This window comes from Suillus clintonianus, assembly GCF_016758775.1.
Source record: "Suillus clintonianus strain FC179 chromosome Unknown DEU56scaffold_30, whole genome shotgun sequence".
NCBI classification, from domain to species: Eukaryota; Fungi; Basidiomycota; class Agaricomycetes; order Boletales; family Suillaceae; genus Suillus; species Suillus clintonianus.
The window spans coordinates 222,403-245,034 of record NW_024539254.1 but is presented as its reverse complement, the minus strand read 5'-3'; the positions used below and the strand labels follow the sequence as shown (position 1 = coordinate 245,034).

The 22,632-nt window shown below is 48.6% G+C and overlaps 7 protein-coding genes across 7 annotated transcripts; 2 read left to right on the top strand and 5 right to left on the bottom strand.

The window, feature by feature from the left end:
- Positions 1-285: 285 nt before the first annotated feature.
- Positions 286-1,234, bottom strand: DEU56DRAFT_912137 (uncharacterized protein; the record flags this gene model as incomplete). Its single annotated transcript, XM_041357371.1, has 2 exons — positions 286-771; positions 827-1,234. The coding sequence occupies 2 exons, from the start codon at positions 1,232-1,234 to the stop codon at positions 286-288; spliced, it is 894 nt and encodes a 297-aa protein (XP_041209115.1).
- A 135-nt stretch (positions 1,235-1,369) lies between these two features.
- On the top strand, positions 1,370-4,476 carry DEU56DRAFT_944221 (uncharacterized protein; the record flags this gene model as incomplete). Its single annotated transcript, XM_041358979.1, has 7 exons — positions 1,370-1,455; positions 1,505-1,901; positions 1,954-2,244; positions 2,300-2,686; positions 2,795-4,049; positions 4,126-4,412; positions 4,447-4,476. 7 exons carry the CDS (start codon positions 1,370-1,372, stop codon positions 4,474-4,476), a joined length of 2,733 nt encoding a protein of 910 aa, XP_041209114.1.
- Positions 4,477-5,978: 1,502 nt separating this feature from the next.
- On the top strand, positions 5,979-7,521 carry DEU56DRAFT_325853 (uncharacterized protein). Its single transcript, XM_041345682.1, has 11 exons — positions 5,979-6,137; positions 6,274-6,341; positions 6,388-6,485; positions 6,537-6,616; positions 6,666-6,673; positions 6,722-6,865; positions 6,917-6,932; positions 6,987-7,029; positions 7,085-7,093; positions 7,152-7,189; positions 7,243-7,521. The coding sequence occupies exons 1-11, from the start codon at positions 6,109-6,111 to the stop codon at positions 7,388-7,390; spliced, it is 681 nt and encodes a 226-aa protein (XP_041209113.1). The 5' UTR covers positions 5,979-6,108; the 3' UTR covers positions 7,391-7,521.
- Positions 7,522-12,138: 4,617 nt separating this feature from the next.
- Positions 12,139-12,746, bottom strand: DEU56DRAFT_325785 (uncharacterized protein; the record flags this gene model as incomplete). The annotated part of the gene is made up of 2 exons (XM_041345681.1): positions 12,529-12,746; positions 12,139-12,475 (listed from the first exon to the last, which is right to left on the bottom strand). Coding segments are annotated over exons 1-2 (499 nt in total), but the record flags the coding sequence as incomplete, so codon positions are not given.
- A 4,671-nt stretch (positions 12,747-17,417) lies between these two features.
- Positions 17,418-18,061, bottom strand: DEU56DRAFT_944196 (uncharacterized protein; the record flags this gene model as incomplete). The annotated part of the gene is made up of 4 exons (XM_041358978.1): positions 18,029-18,061; positions 17,952-17,989; positions 17,728-17,899; positions 17,418-17,675 (listed from the first exon to the last, which is right to left on the bottom strand). Coding segments are annotated over exons 1-4 (471 nt in total), but the record flags the coding sequence as incomplete, so codon positions are not given.
- Positions 18,062-19,111: 1,050 nt separating this feature from the next.
- Positions 19,112-20,218, bottom strand: DEU56DRAFT_755596 (uncharacterized protein; the record flags this gene model as incomplete). Its single annotated transcript, XM_041349928.1, has 4 exons — positions 19,112-19,288; positions 19,321-19,854; positions 19,971-20,128; positions 20,173-20,218. The coding sequence occupies 4 exons, from the start codon at positions 20,216-20,218 to the stop codon at positions 19,112-19,114; spliced, it is 915 nt and encodes a 304-aa protein (XP_041209110.1).
- Positions 20,219-21,130: 912 nt separating this feature from the next.
- On the bottom strand, positions 21,131-22,027 carry DEU56DRAFT_944190 (uncharacterized protein; the record flags this gene model as incomplete). Its single annotated transcript, XM_041358977.1, has 6 exons — positions 21,131-21,193; positions 21,248-21,274; positions 21,327-21,604; positions 21,657-21,720; positions 21,770-21,873; positions 21,985-22,027. The coding sequence occupies 6 exons, from the start codon at positions 22,025-22,027 to the stop codon at positions 21,131-21,133; spliced, it is 579 nt and encodes a 192-aa protein (XP_041209109.1).
- Between the last annotated feature and the right edge of the window lie 605 nt (positions 22,028-22,632).

The following is a 22,632-nucleotide window of genomic DNA, read 5'->3' as shown; positions in this document are numbered from 1 at the left end:
GTCACTTGCAGAAACAATCAATAAAGAGTGTCCATAACAATCATCCTCGTAAGGCAAAAAACAAAGTTCACGAAGCGCTACATTCAATGGTAATCGTAGTTCTACAAACTACAAATAAAGACGTCAACACACCAAATCGTCGAAAGTAGAAACACAAATTTGCATATGTACCACCTTACAGTTATCTAACCCTATCATTCAGGCTACATCCTATCAATAGATGAGCGCATGCTGCCACATGAAACAACGAAGCTTACCTTGGTATTGGTTAATAAAATTAGACTCCTACTTCGATACCCTTGGCCCTGTCGCCAGCTCATACTCGGAGCGGTCTCCGACAGATGATTGACCAAAACCAAGAGGATCTCTGATGGAGTTTGCGTCGGCGGTGTCGAGATCTGAAGTTGGCGGGTCCAAGGGAAGAAATATATCCAGCTCATCGAGCTCAGCATTCAACTGTTTGACCCTTGCTGCCTCTTCCTGTTGGATTGAAGTGATGAACTCGAGATCCTGGGAAGCACGCCCTGCGTCGCGATCAGTCACCATGCGTGTAAAGAGCGCAGCCTCCTCAAATGCCCGAATAGTTTGATCCTCCTGCTCCTGCTGCTCACAATCGATGAAATCTCTGAGCCTCGAGAGCTTCTCTGCCTCCCAAGCCAAAGCCATTGAAAGATGCCGGCGATGTTCAAGTTCTGCCTCCTTGTAATAAGCAGCACGGCGCACTCCTTCAGAGGACAACCGCTGCAAGCCCTGAGAAAATATTTTGCAGGTCTAGAGACGTGATTAAATGTCACTGAGAGTCGGAGCATAAAGTATTGTAACATACCATATCATCGTCAAGGTCTGAATCCATACCGCCAGTCAATCGTCCCATCACGCTTGCCATCTTACGCTCAGCCTGCGGAGTGGGGGGAGTTTTCAGGACATAAGGGTGGTAACTGGACTGCAAATTCTGCTTTAAACGTATGCCACCCCGCCTTTTTGTAGTGGGTGGACCGACATCAGCATGTCCTAAGGAAGTGACAGATGCTGCAAAGATTTGAATTAAGTGTTGTCTGAGGTGTTTTAGGCTACTAGGTGGAGAAGAGCTTTGGGGGCTATCACGGTAGACGCGAGTGAAAGCTTCAGCATAATCAACCTTTGGGAGAATCGGACTTGACTTTGAGCTATGCAGTGGACTGGTTGGCGGGGTTTCGCCACGCGGATACTGGAACAGAGACTCTGGAGGATACATAAGTGGTGTCTCAGTCGCTCGGTGTGCACTGTGTTCAACAGCAAGCCCCAACAAAAGTCGGAGTTTCAAAGACTTAGTGCTTTTCGAGTGGTGTGCAAAGTATCGCACTGGTGGTACCTCAGAGTGGTCATTCCTATGGCGTATCCTCAGCTTTACGATCCATATAACCCCGGTTTTCAGCACGAGGAACCCGACTCTGAGTTCGCAGAGTTGACTGAAAAGTGAGCAGTACTGTGCGGTGTTAAATGACTCACTGATCTATTTCTCCAGTTCGCCCTTCAACGTTGCTGTCGTCTTGTGTCCTAACTGCAAGAAACAATACCAATCAGCCGAGGCAATAATTGAGCATCTAAATAGTGCAGACTCATGCTGGCCAGAGAACCTCACCAACAGATCAATGCTTCCAGTACTGCAGGCTCTACAGCGACCGCCAGAGCAGACAAACTTATCAGCAAAGTATCACCCCACCTCTGGCTACCATTACATTCTTCCAGATCAACCGCCTGCACAAAATATGTTTCAAGAAATGCAAGACCATCCTCTTCAAGAAGCCAGGGAGACTAATGTATGGTATCCATTTGATGGGCTGGGTGAATGGTCACTCGCGAAATTCCTTGTCGAGAACCTCTCTCAGACGCAGATCGACAAATTTCTCAAGTTAGATTGGGTGCGTTGTCTAATTGTCATCAAGTAAATACTTAAATGACATACTACTTCAGTTCCAGATGAGAGAGCGGCCGCAATTCAAAACGAAGGACGAGTTGTTCTTCTACATGCAGCAGCTTCCTGGCCGTGGGCCGAAATGGCAGTGTACGAAGCTTAAGCTCAAGGGCTACGAGAGTGAACAACCGATTCACCTCATTTGGAGGGACAGGTTGGAGGTTACGAAGCAACTTTTTGCAAACCCCGTTTATGCGAAACACATGTGCTATGACCCGCACCATATCTATCAAGGACAAGAACGCCAAATTGGAGAATTTTGGACTTCGGATGATGCATGGGAGATTCAGGTAAGTAGTCGCGCTTTTGTTTAGAGCTACTTGAGTGATTGACACTTGATAATAGGATCAACTACCGGAAGGGGCGACTATCGTTCCGATCATCGCTGCTTCTGACAAAACCCCAGTTACAAGACACACAGGTGGCCTCGAGATGCACCCATTATTCCTCACCATCGGAAATATCCAGGCCGATGTCCGCATGAAGGCTACATCACATGCGTGGCGATGTACTGCGTTCATGCCAATACCGACTTTCATTGTCAACTCTGATTTTCAAACTCTACTCCAGGCGCGTCTGTGGCACAAGTGCATGGATCTCGTATGTTCCCATTTGAAGGTCGCAGCTCGTGTTGGCGAGTATATGGTCGATCCCTCGGCCAAAATCTGTTACTGTTTCACGCCTCTAATCAGCCACATCGCCGATCTCCCCGAACAATTGATGATCGCATGCGTCATGAAAAACTCGTCTCCCGTCACCACAGCGACCCACAAAGAGTTTGGTGATGAGACACCGCATCCTCCACGGAATGGATCGGACACCTACGCGCTTATCCAGCAGCTTTGCAACCGTGTTGACCCATGGGATCTCATTGTATACGTTAGAGAGTCCAAAAAGCTCCATCTTAGTGGGGTGCACTTGCCGTACTGGAGAAACTGGAGGTGCTCCAATCCCGCTAGATTCCTGACGCCAGAAATTCTGCACACGCTACACAAATTCTTTTTCGATCACGTCCTTAAATGGATCAAGCAGATCATGGGTCATGAACTTGATGTACGGTTCAAGAGTCACCACAAGCGCACTGGTGTGCGCCATTTCTCTGGGGGTGTCTCTCATGTCAACCAAATGACAGGACGAGAGCACCGAGATATTCAGCGCACAATTGTGCCGACGCTGTGGGGTATCGCAAGCCCTGGTTTCATCCGCGCTGTGCGGGCAATGATCGACTTTATCTACCTTGCTCAGAATCCCCTTCACACTGAATCCAGCATCGCCTCCATGACTCAAGCACTTCAAGACTTCCATGATCATAAGCAGGCCATCCTCGATGCAGAGGCACGCCAGGGAAAGAGCGGTGCTAAAGACGACTTCTTCATTCCGAAATTGGAACTCATGCAAAATTTTGCTCGTGTGATCTCCCACGTCGGTTCGCTCATGCAGTGGACAGCAGACGTATCGGAACGTCTTTTAATTACTCACTGCAAACATCCGTTTGAACGCACGAGTCGTCAGAGAGACTTCGTCTTGCAGATCGCTCGCATCCTCGATCGGGAGGAGTCCATCCGGCAGTTCAACCTTTACACACTGTTGTCCTCGTCTGTATCTACGCCTGGTCAGGACCCACTCATGAACGCTGTCATCATGGAGGACGAAGAGATTGCTAGTACGGAGACAGATCCCACCTTTGCTTGGGTCTCCAACGCAAACCCAGCTGCCCAGCTACGTCTACAAGCGCCGCGCCCTGTTCGCAATCACTTCTTGAAGGGTATTTTGTCGGACAACGCACGGATTGCCTTCAATGTGACTGTGAAAGCAGATTGCAATCGCCTTGATGCATCTCAACTGCAGTCGTCGTACGACATCACTGATTTTTCTCATGCTTTACACCTCTACGCGACCCGCAATGGTTGTACACTCTCCGACCAGCTACTATTCAATACATGGTTGAAATTTCGCATCCAGTTATTTTCCGCATTCCATACTTGCAGGATCATGCCGAGCCAACAAATTCATGCCGAGCCACCTTCCAGTAATTTTCCTAGAGGGAACTGTGACGCCGTATTATTTAACCAGAGGGTCGATGGTCGTAACGATGGTGAGTATTACTAGATTTACCGGTGGTGACATTTCCTGATGGGCCTCTACAGGATCTTATGTCGCTCAAGTATGAGCCATATTCCAGCCAACCCTCCCCAGAGGTTCTCGTGCGCAGCTCCCCGAGCGCTTGTCTCAGGTGCTGGTATATATCCAGCATTTTGACTTCGTCGTGCCTGGCCCCGAGCCATCTACGGGCATGTGGATGGTCAGACGATCTTATACTCGATATTCAGCACAGTCGGAAAGGGTGATCAGACGCGGATCCATAATTCCTCTCACAGACGTTACGCATGTGGTGGAGATTATACCTGTCTATCAAGGACCATTGGGCAGGGACGTGAATTCTGGGAACTCAATGGAGGTGTTTGACGACTATTTCTTGAATAATTTTGCAGACAAAGAGCTGTACCACTCGCTATCAGTGATCTCAGATGCCTAGATAGATTTTCATGTAGCGCAGTTATCAATCTCAATCTTGGACTGATTCGATATCTTGATCATATCATGAGCCCATCTCTTGATCTTAGACGGGTGCCGATCTGCAAATTTGGTTTCCGAGAGTTATAATACCAAAAAGGGCTGTGTACGAGAGTATCCCTGAACTATCCCAAAAGCATCGCTCTCAAGTGTCTCTCAAGACGAGTCCAAACATAGATGTAGGGTTTTGTAGATAAATAATAGGGGAGCTCAAAGTTGAACGCCCAACACCCAAGCCCAACGCCCAACGCCCAACCTCGTGACTGAAATTAGGTATACCTAGAATAAATAGAAGTAAATATGGAGTAAAGCCACTGATGAGATAAGCTCCTTACCTAAACCTTGTCGCGCGAAGCGCCGAAACCTTCGCCAACTGTCTCCCCCTAATCCTCAGCATTTCTAAACCTTTTCACACCCTAAACCTTTTCATATTCTATTCCTAACCTTTCGATACTTAAAAAATGCTATTCCTAACCCTAATCATAACCCATGTCATAGATTTTATTGTGTGAGCATGTGGCAAAAGTCTAATGAGGGATAACTGAACAGGATTAGGAATGAAAAAGCAAGGTCTCCTAGGTATAAAAAGGTTTAGGTACGATGAAAAGGCTTAAAAGGTTTAGAAATGCTGAGGATTAGGGGGAGACAGTTGGCGAAGGTTTCGGCGCTTCGCGCGACAAGGTTTAGGTAAGGAGCTTATCTCATCAGTGGCTTTACTCCATATTTACTTCTATTTATTCTAGGTATACCTAATTTCAGTCACGAGGTTGGGCGTTGGGCGTTGGGCTTGGGTGTTGGGCGTTCAACTTTGAGCTCCCCTAATATCCCAGAGATGATCGATGAATCGTAGATCCAACGTAAGCAGATCTGGCCAGCTCACACAGTCACAGGTTGTTTTGTACCATCAAATTGCCGGCATCAACATTCAAAGTGTCGCGAGCTCTTGTTTTAGGCTCACCATTCACATCCTCCTTGGTCGCCATGGTGATCCCTGTGTTTCAGTAAGCCTTGTAATAATGTGGTTCAAACTTCATGGACCATCCTCCTATGCAATGCAGCTGGTAACATCGATGGACCTTGGAACATTTACGCACAGTACCACGTTATCACGTCTGGATGCACCGTTGGAGTCGTGGACTCGGCCAGTTTTCGAAATTTAACCTTGTGTTGCATGCGTAGCACCCGACTAATGAGTGCGGGACGGACTATTAAAGACCGTTAAACGGGGATGGTATTTAATGGATTGCCGCACAATCTCGTTGAACGCCTTTCTTATTGCCTCATCATAATGGATACTACCATGACTGACTCGGAGGCGCTGCAGATGTAGGTGATACACGCATAAATCTGATTGACCATGACGGCTGAATATTCCAGCCTCTTCTGCATTTACGCCACTCTAGCAGGAAATAGTGAGTAATAGCTGTAGTGCGTTGTATCTGTGAGCTCATGACGATAATGCGACATTCGGAATTCAGGTATCCTGATGTATGATCATATGACGACCCTACCAGAAGAAATTGCTTTTATATGGTGTCGTCCGAAAGCACTGTCTGCGATGTTATTTCTGCTCAATCGCTATGTCGCTCTCCTCTGCAATATTTGCGGCGTAATTATCAGTTTCCTGCCTGCTTCAGATGAGGTTCTATGATATTTCGTTATGCACGTACTCAATTGGCATGCTCACAACTTCTTTCTGTAGAGGTTCTACTTTGCTCTCTTATCTATCACTCTGCTCAACAAAGACTTAGTTGTTCGAAATATACGCTATACAGACAACTGGTCATTTTCGCCCAAGCAATCATTGTGTGCCGTGAGTATAATTTCGTTGCGAGAAACTCATGCATTGAAATTTTCAGTCATAATGACCATTCGCACTTATGCTCTCTACGGCTGTAGCAAGCGCCTGCTTACTTGGCTGATAATCATCCTGGTTGCTCTTGCGGGAGGAGCATCGGTGCGTGTTCGCATACAATTGTATACTCTGAGGTGTACTGATTATTTCTAGGTGGGAACGTTTGGGCGTTTTTCAGGTAATACGATCATCTTGCCAGGCATCGGTTGTTACGAAACATATACAGCAGAGACGTACGCTATCCTTTTGTCATTCTGTGCGCTTGCTCAAAAGTCGTCGCAGATCTGTCCGTCAGTAAACTCCAAGTCACGTTTGTATATACCTTGATGTCATGACAGGTCTCGGGCTGGCATGGATGGCCTTATTTGTCTTCGATTCACTCATTTTCGCCCTCACGGTGCACAGGATTTGCAAAACTAGAGGTCTGCTGCGGTTGTCTCTGGTCACCAGGAAAAATGTGATTGATACCATATTTCACGATGGTAAATATTTCGCTGTCTCGGTATTTTCAACGCTGAATCTACAGGACGCAGGTGCGATGTATTTCGGGTGAAGTTGGCAGTGAGATCGTGATCTGAGTGATTCTGATCCGTATTCCTTCAGAGCGATGGCACTGTCCAATATACCGAACATCCTGACGTACTACGTGAGTCATTGAGTGAATACTGATGGTGTCACAAAAGGCTCACAGCTTGAATCAGTCTGATTCAGTGAGCATATAGACTCGCATTCTATATCTGGTTTGACTATTTCCTGACGATCGACAAGGGTATGATGAATGGTACTCTTGGCGCATTTACTAGCTGGTGAGTGATTGATGCGATGAACACAAATTGGGATTAAATATGACCACCTCCAGCATGTCCGTCACCCTCATCTCTCGACTAATGCTTAACCTGCACAAATCTATCGACACTGGCATTTTCTCCACCCCTGCCCCGGACGATGACCCTCTCCTTACTACCAGGGTCAACGGACAGTCTGAAATGTCCTCTTACCCTTGGTAGATTGGTATTGGATTCTGTTTTTGGATGTGAAGTGCGGAGATTCTTGTCGGAACGTTCTTGCAGCCCTTTTCTTCTATGCAGGTGTGGACGACGCTGCATACGCGTGCTGAATGTAAAGTTAAACGTCTAGTTTGGACGTGCTCTATATATAATATATTCATTATTTACTAATTATCATTTACAAGCCGTGACCTGGGGTCATCGTATAATTTTATGAGCGTAACAGTGTCGAGTGCAAAAGAACTTAAAGAAGGGGTGTTACGATTGAATGAAAAGGTGATACGTGGGTTAATGAGCAGCTGGACTTGAGATCCGTTTGCGCAAGAGAAGGTATGAGATAGCAGGTGGTGTCGGAGTTAACGAGGGTAGGGACAGCAACCGTTGTGGAGTGCCAAAGATGCTTCTGGCAACGATGTCTATCTGGATGAGATACGATTAAGCGCAGTTGTTGTGGAGAGTCCGCAAGAAAAAAATGTAATTCAGAGCGAGCTCGTAAAGCTAGGACATGCTTGAAGTGGTGAAAGCTTGATGTCTATCTGGCGGCCACCTTGTGACGATTGATGCATCGATGAAGTGTGATCAGATCGATCATAAGCGGCATCTTATTCCATGCATGACAACAGTACAAGCCACTAGCGCTATACGATTACCCTGTCATGATCTGGCAAGATGAGAAAATCTAAACGAGTGAATTCCGAGTCACACACCGAGGCAGAAACATGCCACTTTGATAAGATAGAGCGCGCATTCCTCCATGGGTATGTATCACCAACTTGGTCCAAAGTCATGGTTGAAATAAAGAACTGGTGATCTGCGCAAGGACGGTCGTGCACAGTCGTGCACGTCTGCGTAGAAGTGGGCGGCGATTTCTGGATTGAGTCTCGAAGTGTTGGCAATAGTACCTATTACTCACACATCTGGACTCAATGCAGAGACAGAGGATTCGCTCTCGTTATACTAATACCCGGGAGAGACTCGGATTAGATTATCGATGCGCAACAATCTTGGGGATAAGAGTGATAGCTGCGATTTGAAGCTCGGAAACGGGTGACTGGGAGCAAATTTAACAGTTATATTCAAACTCAGCTATGTAGGGCTGATGTAGGGACTAATTGCAACTTCCACCTTGACGGCGCATGGAGTGATGCCCATCGACCTCGACATCGTTATTGACTCCGGCACTCCCGCGACCTGTCGCTGCAGCGATGTTAAGTGACTTAAAGCATCGGTCGAGTGACAGCCTGATCCAGGCGGGTTTACGACAAAGACCCTGAAAAAACTCTCAGTGTCAAGAAACCACATTTCAAATCTCGACTCTCAATAATTCTGTACGTCGAGTTGACCTCCATCGATGTATCTCTGGCAACAATATCGGCGCCCACTCGATGCTGTATCCATGACATAGTCGTTCCCTGGCTAAGCCCAATTCAATTTCCCCTCATCCACCAAAATGGGGCTACTATGCTCGTGCACATCACGTCCTCCCAGAAGACCAACAAACACTCCTCGAAGATTGGTCCACGATTTTGCAGTGAATGCTAAGAGCGCTTCCGTCTAGGCAACTGCGAACTGCATCACGCAGATCTGCAAAGTGGCTGTGGGACTGGCAGCAAAAGCTCGAGGCGTATCTCGAGGCAGACAAAGGATATCATAGCTGTTGAGGCTAAGGTCGGTGAGCATGTATGCGCTCATCAGACTTTTGTGTTGACCACCAGCCAGCTAAAACAAGCATGTGTTCTGCATAGGTCCCTTCCTCTCCCTCGTCAAACCTGAGAAGCTCTCCTTCATCAGTATTCTCGAGATTATGCCGTTCAAGGCAGCAGTGCCCAGACGGGATGAAAACTATAGATTTGCATGGATATAATACAGAGTTGACTCGCTTCTCATGATGTAGATTACAGCGTTCGTGAAAGTGACAGTGATTGACATAAACGACTGATTATCATAACTTGAAGTAGCTAATCATTAAAAATCGATCTTGTTCAGATCTTGATACTTGTCCACTTCCACACTCACATTACACCATCCCTTCCTCCGGTCCCAGGACTCTAGTACAACATGCAGGCACCGTGATAATCAGGGACTAACAGCTTCATCACTCTTGACCATCCTCTCAAGCATGTCGCCGGCCACAGCCCTCAACTCCTTCACAGCAACGGCGACCCCCTCTCCCTGCTCTCCCTGCTCTGAATCTCGCCTCTCCAGTCCTTCGAGAGTATAGCCCACATATCTAATGAGCAGCTCGAGATCAAATTGCGAGGCAATCTGCATGTACTTTTTCGTGGCTTCCACAAGGACTGGTAGGAACTCGAAACAGTGCAAGTCAATTTCATAGGGGACACCGATCCATGCACTATTCATCATGTCCCACCACTGCTGCTCTGTAATAGAATCGAGTGATGTGGCCGACAATTGTTCAGGTGCGATTCGGAGGAGGATGCCAGCTAGATAAAATGCATGCGGCAACATTTGGTGGTACTTTGCAACCATGCTAATGCACCAATCTATATGGTGATCCCCAGACAAATGGGAGTGCCAGTCGGAATTCCTCGCCAGGGCAAAAACCAGTTCGAGATAGCACGAGTCGCGACGAGAATCCAAAAAGCGGTCAGGACCATCATCGGCAGGTGTTGTACCCGGTCGCGGACAAACCACAGTCAGAATAGCGGGGGAGAGCTCTGTCAAAACCATGTCACGTAGGCTCACATCATCAATGCCATCGATCGATGTTATTTCTTGTCGGACAATGTGAACAGCGCGAAGAGCAGCATGACGTAAATTGTAAGGCATGTCACTGTCCATGCATGCGATGAGGCTCTTGATGAACATATGTTGTTTAGTAGGGCTGCAGCGAGCTCCCAAGCCATTCAGTAGAAAAAGGATGTCATATGCGGTCTCGTGGTCGTCGGAATGAATATAGTCAAGGTAGTCCACTAGCCAGTCGAAGTCTCCTGGCGAGTGGGGATCGCCTTCCCAAAACAAGGCATACCACAAATGGGCAGGGTCTCGAGATACTCTGGCGGCAGCGAATGTGAAATTCAGTGCATTTCGCAGAGCTTCCGACAAATCCCAGGGATGTTCTGATGACCTCGCTCGTGAATAAATCTTCCTGCACACGTCCAGGTTCCGCATCGTGCGGAATGGAGAAATATAGTGATGTCGAGCAGGCTCGATAAAGAGACAGATAATGTCAAGGAGGTTCCATGCCCGGCGTATGACTCCTGTGGTGTCTTCGTCGACATCGCCTCCATCCCATGCCCAGAGAACCTTTTGGAACTGCGTCAAAAGGGACTGCACGAGTTGAGGCAGAGCAGAACTACATAATTTCATTGTTAATGATGGCGAAAAAAGAACACCAAATGAGTCCATGGCACCTTTTATCAACCTGAACTATATCCTGCTTGTCAAACCGAACCCCGATCATGACGCAAGCGAGAAGAGTGCAATTGGCGACGATTCGATTCGACAGAGTGGACGGAGAGCTTAGCAGTTTTGATATCACTGCTATGGCGAGTTCTTCTATATCTTCATTCACTCGCCCAGTGACGAAATGGTAAGGAAGAGAATGCGACAGCCACTCCGAAACAGAGTCGGGACAATCCTCCAAGTCTGAAGAATAGAACGAAAATCCATTATCATCATCTTCCGGAGGACAAAGATTCATAGTCGTGGAAAGTACCACGTCATCGAATACACCGTTAGCCATCCAGCTCGTCTCACGAAACACCTCGTAGTCTCTTTCCTGTTGGCCAAGAAATTCACTATAGCCAGGAGATGCCTGAAGAACGCGGCCGAAGTATAGATGACTCAGAGCCATTATACATGCAGAGGCCTTTTCCTCCAACGACGGTACAATTTGATCCTGGATATCAATGCAGCTTGTAAAATTATAAAGTAGCTGAGGCAGCATGTCTGACACGTCAAGATCCAGGGGCCATTCAACGTGCGGAACAAGACTGGCAGCCGCGAGAAATACTTCAGGATCCGTAGATGTCTCGAGCAGCCACTTGATGCTAGGTGCTTCCAGACCGGCAGTGGGTATGTTAGGGAGGTCGAGAGCGAGGGTGCATTCATTCTCCGCTAAAATATCCAGGTTTTGGTCCAGCGATTGTTTTTCCGAGTCCTCAACCTTTGTCGAAGAGCGCAGAACTAGAGAATGCAGTCCGTTATGAAGCGTGGTGAATAACTGCTGAAGAGATCGCCATGTGAATGTGCCGACCGCACGTATAGGGCCTGGGGAATGAGATTAGCACTGGGTATCCTGTGTAACAGTAGATAAGAAGGTCACCTCTCAATGCTTCAGACAATCGGGCCCATCTTGATCTGACGGTGCCAAGCAATCGCCGCAGCATGCCTGACAAGAAATGGTAAAAACCTGTGGGCACGTAAGAAAACATAGCTCACCATGCGCTGATGTCATGAGCTGCTGGAAATACAACTCCTGCAATGTGGATTCAGACTGGAAACGATCACTAGAATCCACAGAATGATCTTACTGTCAATGCGCAACATGCACAATATCGTTGATATCGGTGTTTGAAATGGACAGGCGGGAGATATCAAACATGCCATCACGGTCAGTGAATAGAACAGAAATCCGAAGACCGTTGTAGCAATGATGACCCAGGCGATGCTCGACTGCTCGGTCCACATATTGGTCCCGAGCGCGATCCCAAACAGAAGAAGGGAGATCTGAAGTAAGACCGGGAAGGATTGCACGACAGCATCAAAATACCATGTGGTGATACCGTCGAACGTCTCTTGCCTGCGCTTCCCTCGTTCCTCCTGCGAGCCGCGGCCATATCTGTTCGACTTGTAGTACCCGAGCCACTGTTTGCCCAGTACGGCCCCGAAAGCAGCGAGCAAGCTCATGGACAAGCTCGCGTATGCGATCATTTGGATCCATATAGTCGTCGCCGATGGCGACCACGTAGATGCAGGCGCAGAGCTCGCTTCAGCGAGGTTGCCGAGCCCAATCTGTACAAGCTGCGCGAGAAGAGCATGCGTGGTGTCGTTGGGGTCGGGACTGAGATTAGACTCCATCGCTACGATAAAAGACGTGCTGACGGCGGAGAAAAGACCAGACTGATCAAAACATCAATCTCAAAGCGAATAGAAGATGAGCATGCGACACCTACGAAGACCAAGACAATGTCCATATCGCTGGTGTATCTCTCAAGGAACTCGCCGTCATGCTCCTCCGCGACTCTTTTGTACACCCCCCAGAAACGAGAGCGATGGTCCTTGCCGCTCTTCGACGCAATCGTCGAGTCTTGGAGAACATCCAATACTTGTTTCATGACACTTGCTCTGCGTGTAGGATGTTGTCAGCTACGATCGCTCGACTGATTTTTCGCTCACAATTCGCTTAGAGTTGGCTGGTCCTTCTCCACCACGTCCTCCTCCATGTCCTTCTCCGCCACAACCTTGTCTTTCTCCGCCACGTCCTTCTCCCCCTCGCTGAGACAACGCATGAGCGTGTTTGACATCGGCATTCATAGGGACTTACGGAGCTAAATCGCTGTCTGGTGCAACATTCAAGTTGGGGGTACTTTCCTGTACGTGAAGTTCTGATGGTTGGGAACACCTAGTGTTCGAGCTGCAGTTCTGGTGAGGAAGGACACAAAAGCATCAGGGCAAAAACACTTACATCCCTGATGGCAGCACCACAGACGGTTCACCATTTATCTCCTCCCTGTCTTGCTGTTAGGTGAGTGGTAGATTCCACGAAGTCGCAACTTACTCGTTTGTGGGTCCTTCGGTGTCGTTTTGTGGGGGAGGCTGTTCATCATTGTGAGCGAGCAGATCCTCGGCGTTGTCGGTGCCTGATGCTTTTGACATGAGGTAATATACTTATATTGGATTCCAAGCAAACCCGGTGAGATTTGGGAAGAGTAGGAGGTGAGTGAGCAGAGAAGAGTGGTGGTACACAGCAAGAGCCTTGGGCGGTGCGACCATGACGAACACGTGCTTGACAGCGTTGACGCTGGGAGTGCTCTCTTCAGTAGACTGCAAGTCCCGCATAAATATAGTCAGACCGAAAGAAGAGAGAAAATCTAGCTTGCGCAACATACTTACACTTGATGTTCGCACTTCACATAAGGCGTCTTCCCAAAGGAGTGAGTGTATTGGCATGACGTCAAATGACCAATTTCCCCGCTCTTTGTCTTCCGGAATCCGATCACGTTGAACCCCCATCACCACGTCTTTCCAAAGCGCAGAACATATTCCTCTTCTGGGGCCGCCATGCTGACCGTTCTGAATTGCTTCTCCTTGATCGATTCTGGTCAGCTGGCTGCCATGGATGCATGGTTCCACAACTTGTACAATGGTCTACGCGCAAATTGGATCTTTTAGCAGCTCCGAACCCGCAATTGACATCATCAAACTCCTCTCTAAAGCTGCACCCCCGGGCCTTGTGTATCAGTTGAACTTGGGCCGGCAGAATCTCTTGGAAGCCGCGCACCAGCCGCTTTGGAGGATGTCAATCTGTCACACGACCCACCGTATGTGCTGCATTCTTTCATTTGGATCACACCAACATCCACTCAGGCGCCCTCTGAAGAAAACCTGGACGAGGGCGGGAACATGATGCTAGCACAGGGTCAAGCTTCAACCTCGACAACCTCCGCAACCACTTGGCTCAGGTCGCCTTTGCACAGCACGTCCTCCCAGAAGACCAACAAACACTCCTCGAAGATTGGTCCACGATTTTGCAGTAGAGCGCTTCCGTCTAGGCAACTGTGAACTGCATCACGTAGATCTGCAAAGTGGCTGTGGGACTGGCAGCCGAAGCTCGAGGCGCGTCTCAAGGCAGACAAAGGATATCATAGCTATTGAGGCTAAGGTCGGTGAGACGTTTGTGTTAACCACCAGCCAGCTGAAAACAAGCATGTGTTCTGCATAGGTCCCTTCCTCTCCCTCGTCAAACCTGAGAAGCTCTCCCTCATCAATATTCTCGAGATTATGCCGTTCAAGGCAGCAGTGTGCAGACGTGATGAAAACTATAGACTTGCATGGATATAATACGGAGTTGACTTGCTTCTCATGATGTAAATATACATCGTTCGTGAAGGTGACAGTGATTGACATAAACGACTGATTATCGCGACTTGAGGTAGCTGAGTATTAACAATCGATCTTGTTCAGATCTTGATACTTCTCCACTTCCGCACTCGCATTGTACCATCCCTTCCTCCGGTCCCAGGACCCTAGCACAACATGCAGGCACCGTGATAATCAGGGACTAACAGCTTCATCACTTTTGACCATCCTCTCAAGCATGTCGCTGGCTGCAGTCCTCAACTCTTTCATAGCGACGGCGGCTCCCTCTCCCTGCTCTGAATCTCGCCTCTCCAGTCTTTTGAGAGTATAACCCACATGTAAAATGAGCAGTTTGAGATCAAGTTTCGAAGCAGTTTGCATATACCTCCTCGTGGCTTCCACAAGGACTGGAAGGAACTCAACACAGTGTATGTCAATTTTATAGGGGACACCGGTCCATGCACTCCTCATCACGCCCCACCACTGCTGCTCTGTAATAGAATCGAGTGATGTGGCCGACAACTGTTCTGATGCGAATCGGAGGAGGATGCCAGCTAGGTAAAATGCATGGCGCACGAGGGATTTGCTGCACTCTGCAACCATGCTAATGCACCAATCTATATGGTGATCCCCAGACAAATGGGAGTGCCACTCGGAATTGCTCGCGAGGGAAAAAACCAGCTCAAGATAGCACGAGTTGCGGGGATGATAGTAAAAGTGGTCAGGGCCATCATCGGCAGGTGTTGTACCCGGTCGCGGACAAACCACAGTCAGAATAGCTGGGGAGAGCTCTGTCAAAACCATGTCCCGTAGGTTCACATTATCAATGTCATCGATCGATGTTATTTCTTGGCGGACAATGCGAACAGCCCGAAGAGCAGCATGACGTAAATTGTAAGGCATGTCACTGTCCATGCATGCGATGAGGCTCTCGATGAACATATGTTGTTTAGCAGGGCTGCAGCGAGCTCCCAAGCCAATCAGTAGCAAAAGGATGTCATATGCGGTCTCGTGGTCGTCGGAATGAATATAGTCGAGGTAGTCCACCAGCCAGTCGAAGTCTTCTGGCGAGTGGACATCGCCTGTCCCCCAAAACGGATTATTCCACACCTCGATAGGGTCCCGAGATACTCCGGCAGCAGCGAATGTGAAATGCAGTGCATTTTTCAGTGCATTTTTCAGAGCTTGCGACAAATCCCAGGAATCTTCGGATGACCTCACTCGTGAATAAATCTTCCTGCACACGTCCAGGTCTCGCATCGTGTCGGATGGAGAATTAAAGCAACGCCGAGCAGGCTCGATAATGGGACAGATAACGTCAAGGAGGTTCCATGCCCGGTGTGTGACTCCTGTGGTGTCTTCGTTGACATCGCCTCCATCCCATGCCCAGAGAACCTTTTGGAACTGCGTCACAAGGGACCGCACGAGTTGAAGTAGAGCAGAACTACATAATTTCATTGTTAATGATGGCGGAAAAAAAAATCAAATGAGTCGGTGGCACCTTTTATCAATCCGAACTATATCCTTCCTGTCAAACCGAACCCCGATCATGACGCAAGCGAGAAGAGCGCAATTGGCGACGATTTGATTCGACGGAGTGGACAGAGAGCTTAGCAGTTTTGATATCACTGCTATGGCGAGTTCTTCTATGTCTTTATTCACTCGCCCAGTGACGAAATGGTAAGGAAGAGAATGCGACAGCCACTCCAAAACAGAGTCGGGACAATTCTCCAAGTCTGAAGAATAGAACGAAAATTCATCATCGTCATCTTCCAGAGGACAAAGATTCATAGTCGTGGGAAGCACCACGTCTTTGGCTATACCGCCGATCGTCCACCCCATATCACGAAACACCTTGTAGTCTCTTTCCTGTTGGCCAAGAAATTCACTATAGCCAGGAGATGCCTGAAGAACGCGGCCGCAGTATAGATGACTCAGAGCCATTATACATGCAGAGGCCTTTTCCTTCAACGAAGGTACAATTTGGTCCTGAATATCGACGCAGCTTGCAAAATTATATAGCAGCTGAGGCAGCATGTCTGACACGTCAAGATCCGGGGGCCATTTGACGTGTGGAACAAGACTGGCAGCGGCGAGAAATACTTCAGGATCCGTAGATGTCTCGAGCAGCCACTTGATGCTAGGTGCTTCCAGACCGGCAGTGGGTATGTCAGGGAGGTCGAGATCGAGGGTGCATTCGTTCTCCCTCAAAATTTTCAGATTTTGGTCGAGTGGCTGTCTTTCCGAGTCCACAACCTTTGTTGAAGAGCGCAGAACTAAAGAACGCAGCCCGTTATGAAGCGCGGTGAATGACTGCTGAAGAGACAGCCATGCGAATATGCCGATCGCACGTATAGGGCCTGGGGGATGAGATTAGCACTGGGTGTCCAGCGTAGTAGTAGATAAAAACGTCACCTCTCAATGCTTCAGACAATCGGTTCCATCTTGATCTGACGGTGCCAAGCAATTGCCGCAGCACACCTAACAAGAAACGGTAAAAACCTGTGGACACATGAGAAAACATAGCTCACCATGCGCTGACATCATGAGCTGCTGGAAATGCCTGGAGGCTGGTGTGAATATTAAGAGCAAAACTCCTGCAAAGTTGATTCAGACAGGAAACGACCATCATAATTCACAAGATAATCTTACTGTCGATGCGCAACATGTGCAATATCGTCGATATCGGCGTTTGAAATGGACAGGCGGGAGATATCAAACATGCCATCACGGTCAGTGAATAGAACAGAAATCCAAAGGCCGTGGTGACAATGATGACCCAGGCGATGCTCGGCTGCTCGGTCCACATATTGGCCCCGAGCGCGATCCCAAACAGAAGAAGGGAGATCTGAAGTAAGACCGGGAAGGATTGCACGACAGCATCAAAATACCATGTGGTGATACCGTCGAACGTCTCTTGCCTGCGCTTCCCTCGTTCCTCCTGCGAGCCACGACCATATCTGTTCGACTTGTAGTACCCTAGCCACTGTTTGCCCAGTACGGCCCCGAATGCAGCGAGCAAGCTCATGGACAAGCTCGTGTATGCAATCATTTGGATCCATATAGTGGTCGCCGTCGGCGACCACGTAGATGCAGGCGCAGAGCTTGCTTCAGCGAGGTTGCCTAGCCCAATCTGTACAAGCTGCGCGAGAAGAGCATGCGTGGTGTCGTTGGGGTCGGGATTGAGATTAGACTCCATCGCTACGATAAAAGACGTGCTGACGGCGGAGAAAAGACCAGACTGATCAAACATCAATCTCGAAGTGAGTCGAAGATGAGCATGCGGCACTTACGAAGACCAAGACAATGTCCATATCGCTGGTGTATCGCTCAAGGAACTCGCCGTCATGCTCCTCCGCGACTCTTTTGTACACCCCCCAGAAACGAGAGCGATGGTCCTTGCCGCTCTTCGACGCAATCGTCGAGTCTTGGAGAACATCCAATACCTGTTTCATGACACTTGTTCTGCATGTAGGATGTTGTCAGCTACGATCACTTGACTGATTTTTTCGCTCACAATTCGCTTAGAGTTGGCTGGTCCTTCTCCACCACGTCCTTCTCGACCGTGTCCTTCTCGACCATGCCCTTCTCAACCATGTCCTTCTCCACCACGTCCTTCTCCGCCTCGCTGAGACAACACATGAGCTTATTTGACATCGGCATTGATAGGGACTCACGGAGCTAGATCACCGTCTGGTGCAACATTCAAATTGGGGGTACTTTCCTCTACGTGAAGTCCTAATGGTTGGGAATGCCCAGTGTTCGAGCTGCAGTTCTGGTGAGGAAGGACACAGAAGTATCAGAGCAGAAACACTTACATCCCTGATGGCAGCACCACCGAAGGTTCACCATTTGTCTCCTCCCTGTCTTGCTGTTAGGTGAGTGGTAAATTCCACGAAGTCGCAACTCACTCGTTTGTGGGTCCTACGGTGTCATTTTGCGCGGGAGGCCGCTCACCATTTTGAGCGCGCTGATCCTCGGCATCGTCGGTGCCTGATAGCTTTGACATGAGGAAATATAATTATATTGGATCTCAAACAAACCCAGTGAGATTTGGGAAGAGTAGGAGGTGAGTGGGCAGAGAAGAGTGGTGGGACACAGCAAGAGCCTTGGGCAGTGCGACATGACGAACACGTGCTTGACAGCGTTGACGCTGGGAGTGTTTCTACTCCCGCATAAATATAGTCAGATCAAAAGAAGAAAGAAAGTCTGGCTTGCGCAACATACTTGATATTCACCCTTCACATAAGGCGTCTACCCAAAGGCTACCCGCTTTTGGCGCAGCCAAGGGAGTGAAGGTTTAAGTTGGCATCAAGCCAGACGTCGTACGGGTAGCAAGTGAAGTCCAAGGCGTAGTACGTTAGATAAGATGCATATTTGTTTCTAGGGGGGACAACGTCAGCCTGAAAGAATACTCAGTCAGTGAAAAATTACTTCACCTTTGTCGCTGTGTGATACTTTGCGCAGGAAAGCTATGTGATCGAAGCAGAAATAGCAGCTGGGGGCAAGTGGAGACTGAACATCATTTGACAGGATGACGTGACTGATTCACACCTTAACAAATACTCATGCAACATATACAATACTAAATGGTAATATCAGACAGCATTCACCCAAGCCTTTCGACGATACGAGAGAAAGAAAAAACATAGATAGTATGCAGTATCACAATAATAGTCATGTAGGCGGCCATAACTCAGTGTAAGGGCGTTCTCCACACCTCTCCCAAGCGGGTTGGCTGATGCGGCGCATAGTGCCATGTAGCTCCGCCTTCAAAGCTGACCGTCCTAGAATGCTCTTTCTCGTTCCGATAGAACCAAACTGGGACTGATCGGTACAACCATTCTGTCCATGCTGCGTTGTAGGTTGGTTTGGGGTCGACATACATGCACCAGGGGAGCCGGGGTGCGTAAAGGAAGAGAGTTGGCACGCAACAGAGAAGGTATTGGTGTGAGTAGTCCATTGCCTGCAGGGGCCTCAGTCTTCGAGCTCCGCTCGGGTTCAGAATTGGCTCGAGAGAAAGGCATCGCAGGCAGAGTCAACTCAGACGAAGTAGGAAGTGGTGATCTTTCCATCAGGTGCTTGGGTGGTACAGGCGGAGCAGCCCATGCTCCAGGAAGTCTCGGGGTCTTCATCGCTGTGTAGTTCGGATTGGAAAGGCCGCCCTCATCGACTCGTATGGGAGTGACATCCGCCTCGCACGTCTCTACTTCATCCTCGGAAGATGAAGGGAGAGCAGAAATATTGGAGAGGCCATGGGGTGGAGACGGGGTGCGGAAGTCAAGGATGGAAGTGCTTGACGAAAGACGACGCGGCGGAGTTGTGAGCACAAGATTGAGAATGACAGAAGAAGATTCATCCTGAGGGGCGATACTGGCCAATGGCGACGTTCCCGGCGGAGTGAAAGAGGATGGCGTCGTCTGCTCTTAGGGCCGAGAGGAATTTAATGGATAGTCTGGAGTAGGAGGTGGGAAGGAGGTCGCTGAAGTTGAGGAAAGAGCTCTATGGAGACGTGCTTCATCATCGACAGAAACACCAGGAGGTGCCTGAACGGGTGAGTGTTGTCTTGGTGGAGAGGATGGCGGAGACACCAGAACCTCTCGCTGGGAGCATCGTCGGGGAAAGAATTCAAACGTCGTATGTCTGGAGGAGTCGATCGTGGAGCAAAGTCCGATACAGATTCCTCATCACTCGCTGCAGAATCCAGATAAGGTGTATTGACAGGATAAGGGAAATACATATCTGACCCAATACCATATCCTCGTCCCCAAATGCACCGTGCATGCTAGTCTGATGTTGAATACTTCCCATTGACTCCGTAAAATCCATCGATCACTTGTGATGACCCTTCTTGAACTTCTCTTCATTGTTGGCTTTAGGAGTAGAAGAAGCAAAACTGCCGCTGCTGAAAAGACCTTTCCTCTTAGATGTTGAGGGCACTGGAATCAAGCTCGACCTATTCGATGCCCGGCTGGATGGGCGAGAGCTCGGAGTCGGCGATGGCGAAGTGATGGTCCGCACGCGATTATGTGAGGAATCAGGCTCCTTGTTTTTGCGTTCGGGTCGTGTAAAACGAGATGACACAGAGCCAGCGCTATCTTCTGACGGTTGTTCAAAGAGTCTTGTAGGAGGTTATTTTCCGCTGGGCAAATCTAATGAACGTGCTAGCAAGGGCGTGCTGCGGGAATGAGTATCAGAGGGTATCGATAAGGAGTAGATGGTCCAAATTCTGATATTGGAAGAAGAAGCAATGTTCTTGGGACCGAAAGAAGAAAGAAAGTGTAGTACTTGATATCCGCCCTTCACGTAAGGCGGCTACTCAAACCCAGTGAAAATCGACAAGAAACAGGCCGATACGTAACAATATACGTCGAGGAAAATTGAGGCTGTCAATTATATCGCTGCGTTTCGAGGTGTTTCGAAAAAACGGCACTTTTCGAGACAGCGAAAGATAGAGGTCGAGAGGAATTTTCGGTCTTTCGATAGGTTTTTCGTCCCGATGTATGCGCTGAAAATGATTCTATTTGGCCTCGAAATGGTACCGATACAAATATAATGCTATAGAATCAAATGTAGGTGGGTATCGCTGTGAATTGATGATATTAGGTTATGGTAGGGTATCTGCTGGTCCTCGCCCTGCCCGCCATTCTCGCACCCCCTCCCGTTTCCGCCCTAGGACTGTGCGGGGACCCATTCCTACTCGTCAACATTGATTGCATCCTCCCCGTCGACGGCCTGCTGTGTTGAGAAAGAACGAACCTGTAAAAGACTCTGATTAGCAGCCAGACTCGGATCTCGGACGATTGTACTCACTTGTGCAGTTGCCTTTCTCTTGTACTCCTAGTAGTGCGCTGTGTTAGTTGTGTGCTAAGAGAGAATGGACGGTACTTACCTCCTTAATACTAGCAGATAGGTTGTCCCAGTAGAGTGCAAACGCACTCGCTGGCTCCCGCTGGTGACCGGTGTGGGTGAGGAAGGAACTACAGGGCGATTCTGTGAGGGGGTCGAGTAAGTCCGCTGCGCACTCGGGTGAAGCGGTCATGAGAGCCTCCTGCACGTCCTGGATTGCTTGGACCCACTGCTGGACCTCCACTGGACTTTCAGCCTGGGGATAGAACGTCCTAACAGTAGAGACAACACCAAAGGTATTGGTGTGTTTCTTGAGTGTGACTGGGGTGCAGGAATGCACGTCGGAGAGATCGAGAAGGCATAACAGACTAACAGTTGATATTCCGCGTTCTTGGAACATGACCTACGCCCAAAGACACGCGAACCAGGAAAGCTTTCTGTCGTGGGGTTCTACTAAGGTTAAGAAAAAGCAAGAAAGATCCGTACCGACTTGATGATTTTGATGAGCATCCAGTTGTTAGACGATGTGTTGGGAGATGGAGGAGTTGTGGGGCAAGCGGAAGGTAGTCTTGGGGGTTTTGCCAGGCGAGCTCGCACAAGACATTTACAGTCGCGCAGACCACACCTGGGTGTGTGCCTTGGTTAAACAGGCAGCAGCAGCTGCTCTCTTGCGTATTGGGGTCGGGAGTGGTTGAGCATACCGACCAAATCAGGACTGAGGTCGTGTGCAAGGTCTGCAGTCATAATAGAAGAAATGCTGTTTTGCGTGACTGCGACGTCTACAGGCGTTGAACTTAGATTCTAGATTAGTAGTTCAAAGTCACAGTTAGGAAATCAACTCGTGGTAACTGGTTGTCGTGTTGTACTAGAAACATAAGGGAGTGATTGTGTCGAGCGGGGGTCGCGGCGGGGATGGAGGAGATGGTGGGCGGAGGAGAAGATGCATGTGGTTCAACTGCACCGACTCGGATATGATAAAGTTAACATAAGTGCAAATGCAGAAGTTATGCACCTATGATATGCACATGCGCAATATTGCAGCATGTGCAAAGTTTTTGGGGGCCACTACTGGACAAAATTAATTTGTGACCTGATTGTGAGTAAGAATGATGAATCACAGTGAATAACGGTGTATGACTCTAACCTACACGGCCAATCGTCAAATTCGCACGTTGTATATTTGACGAAAAACAATTTAAATGTGTACAATAGATATAGAACCTATACATATTCAGGGTCTGGTACATACTGGAAAAATTTATAATGTTTATATAGCTGCCGGATAACGGTGCGGTAACAGGATATAATTACATTACAATCACCGGTCCTGCATAGAATCGATGCCGCCA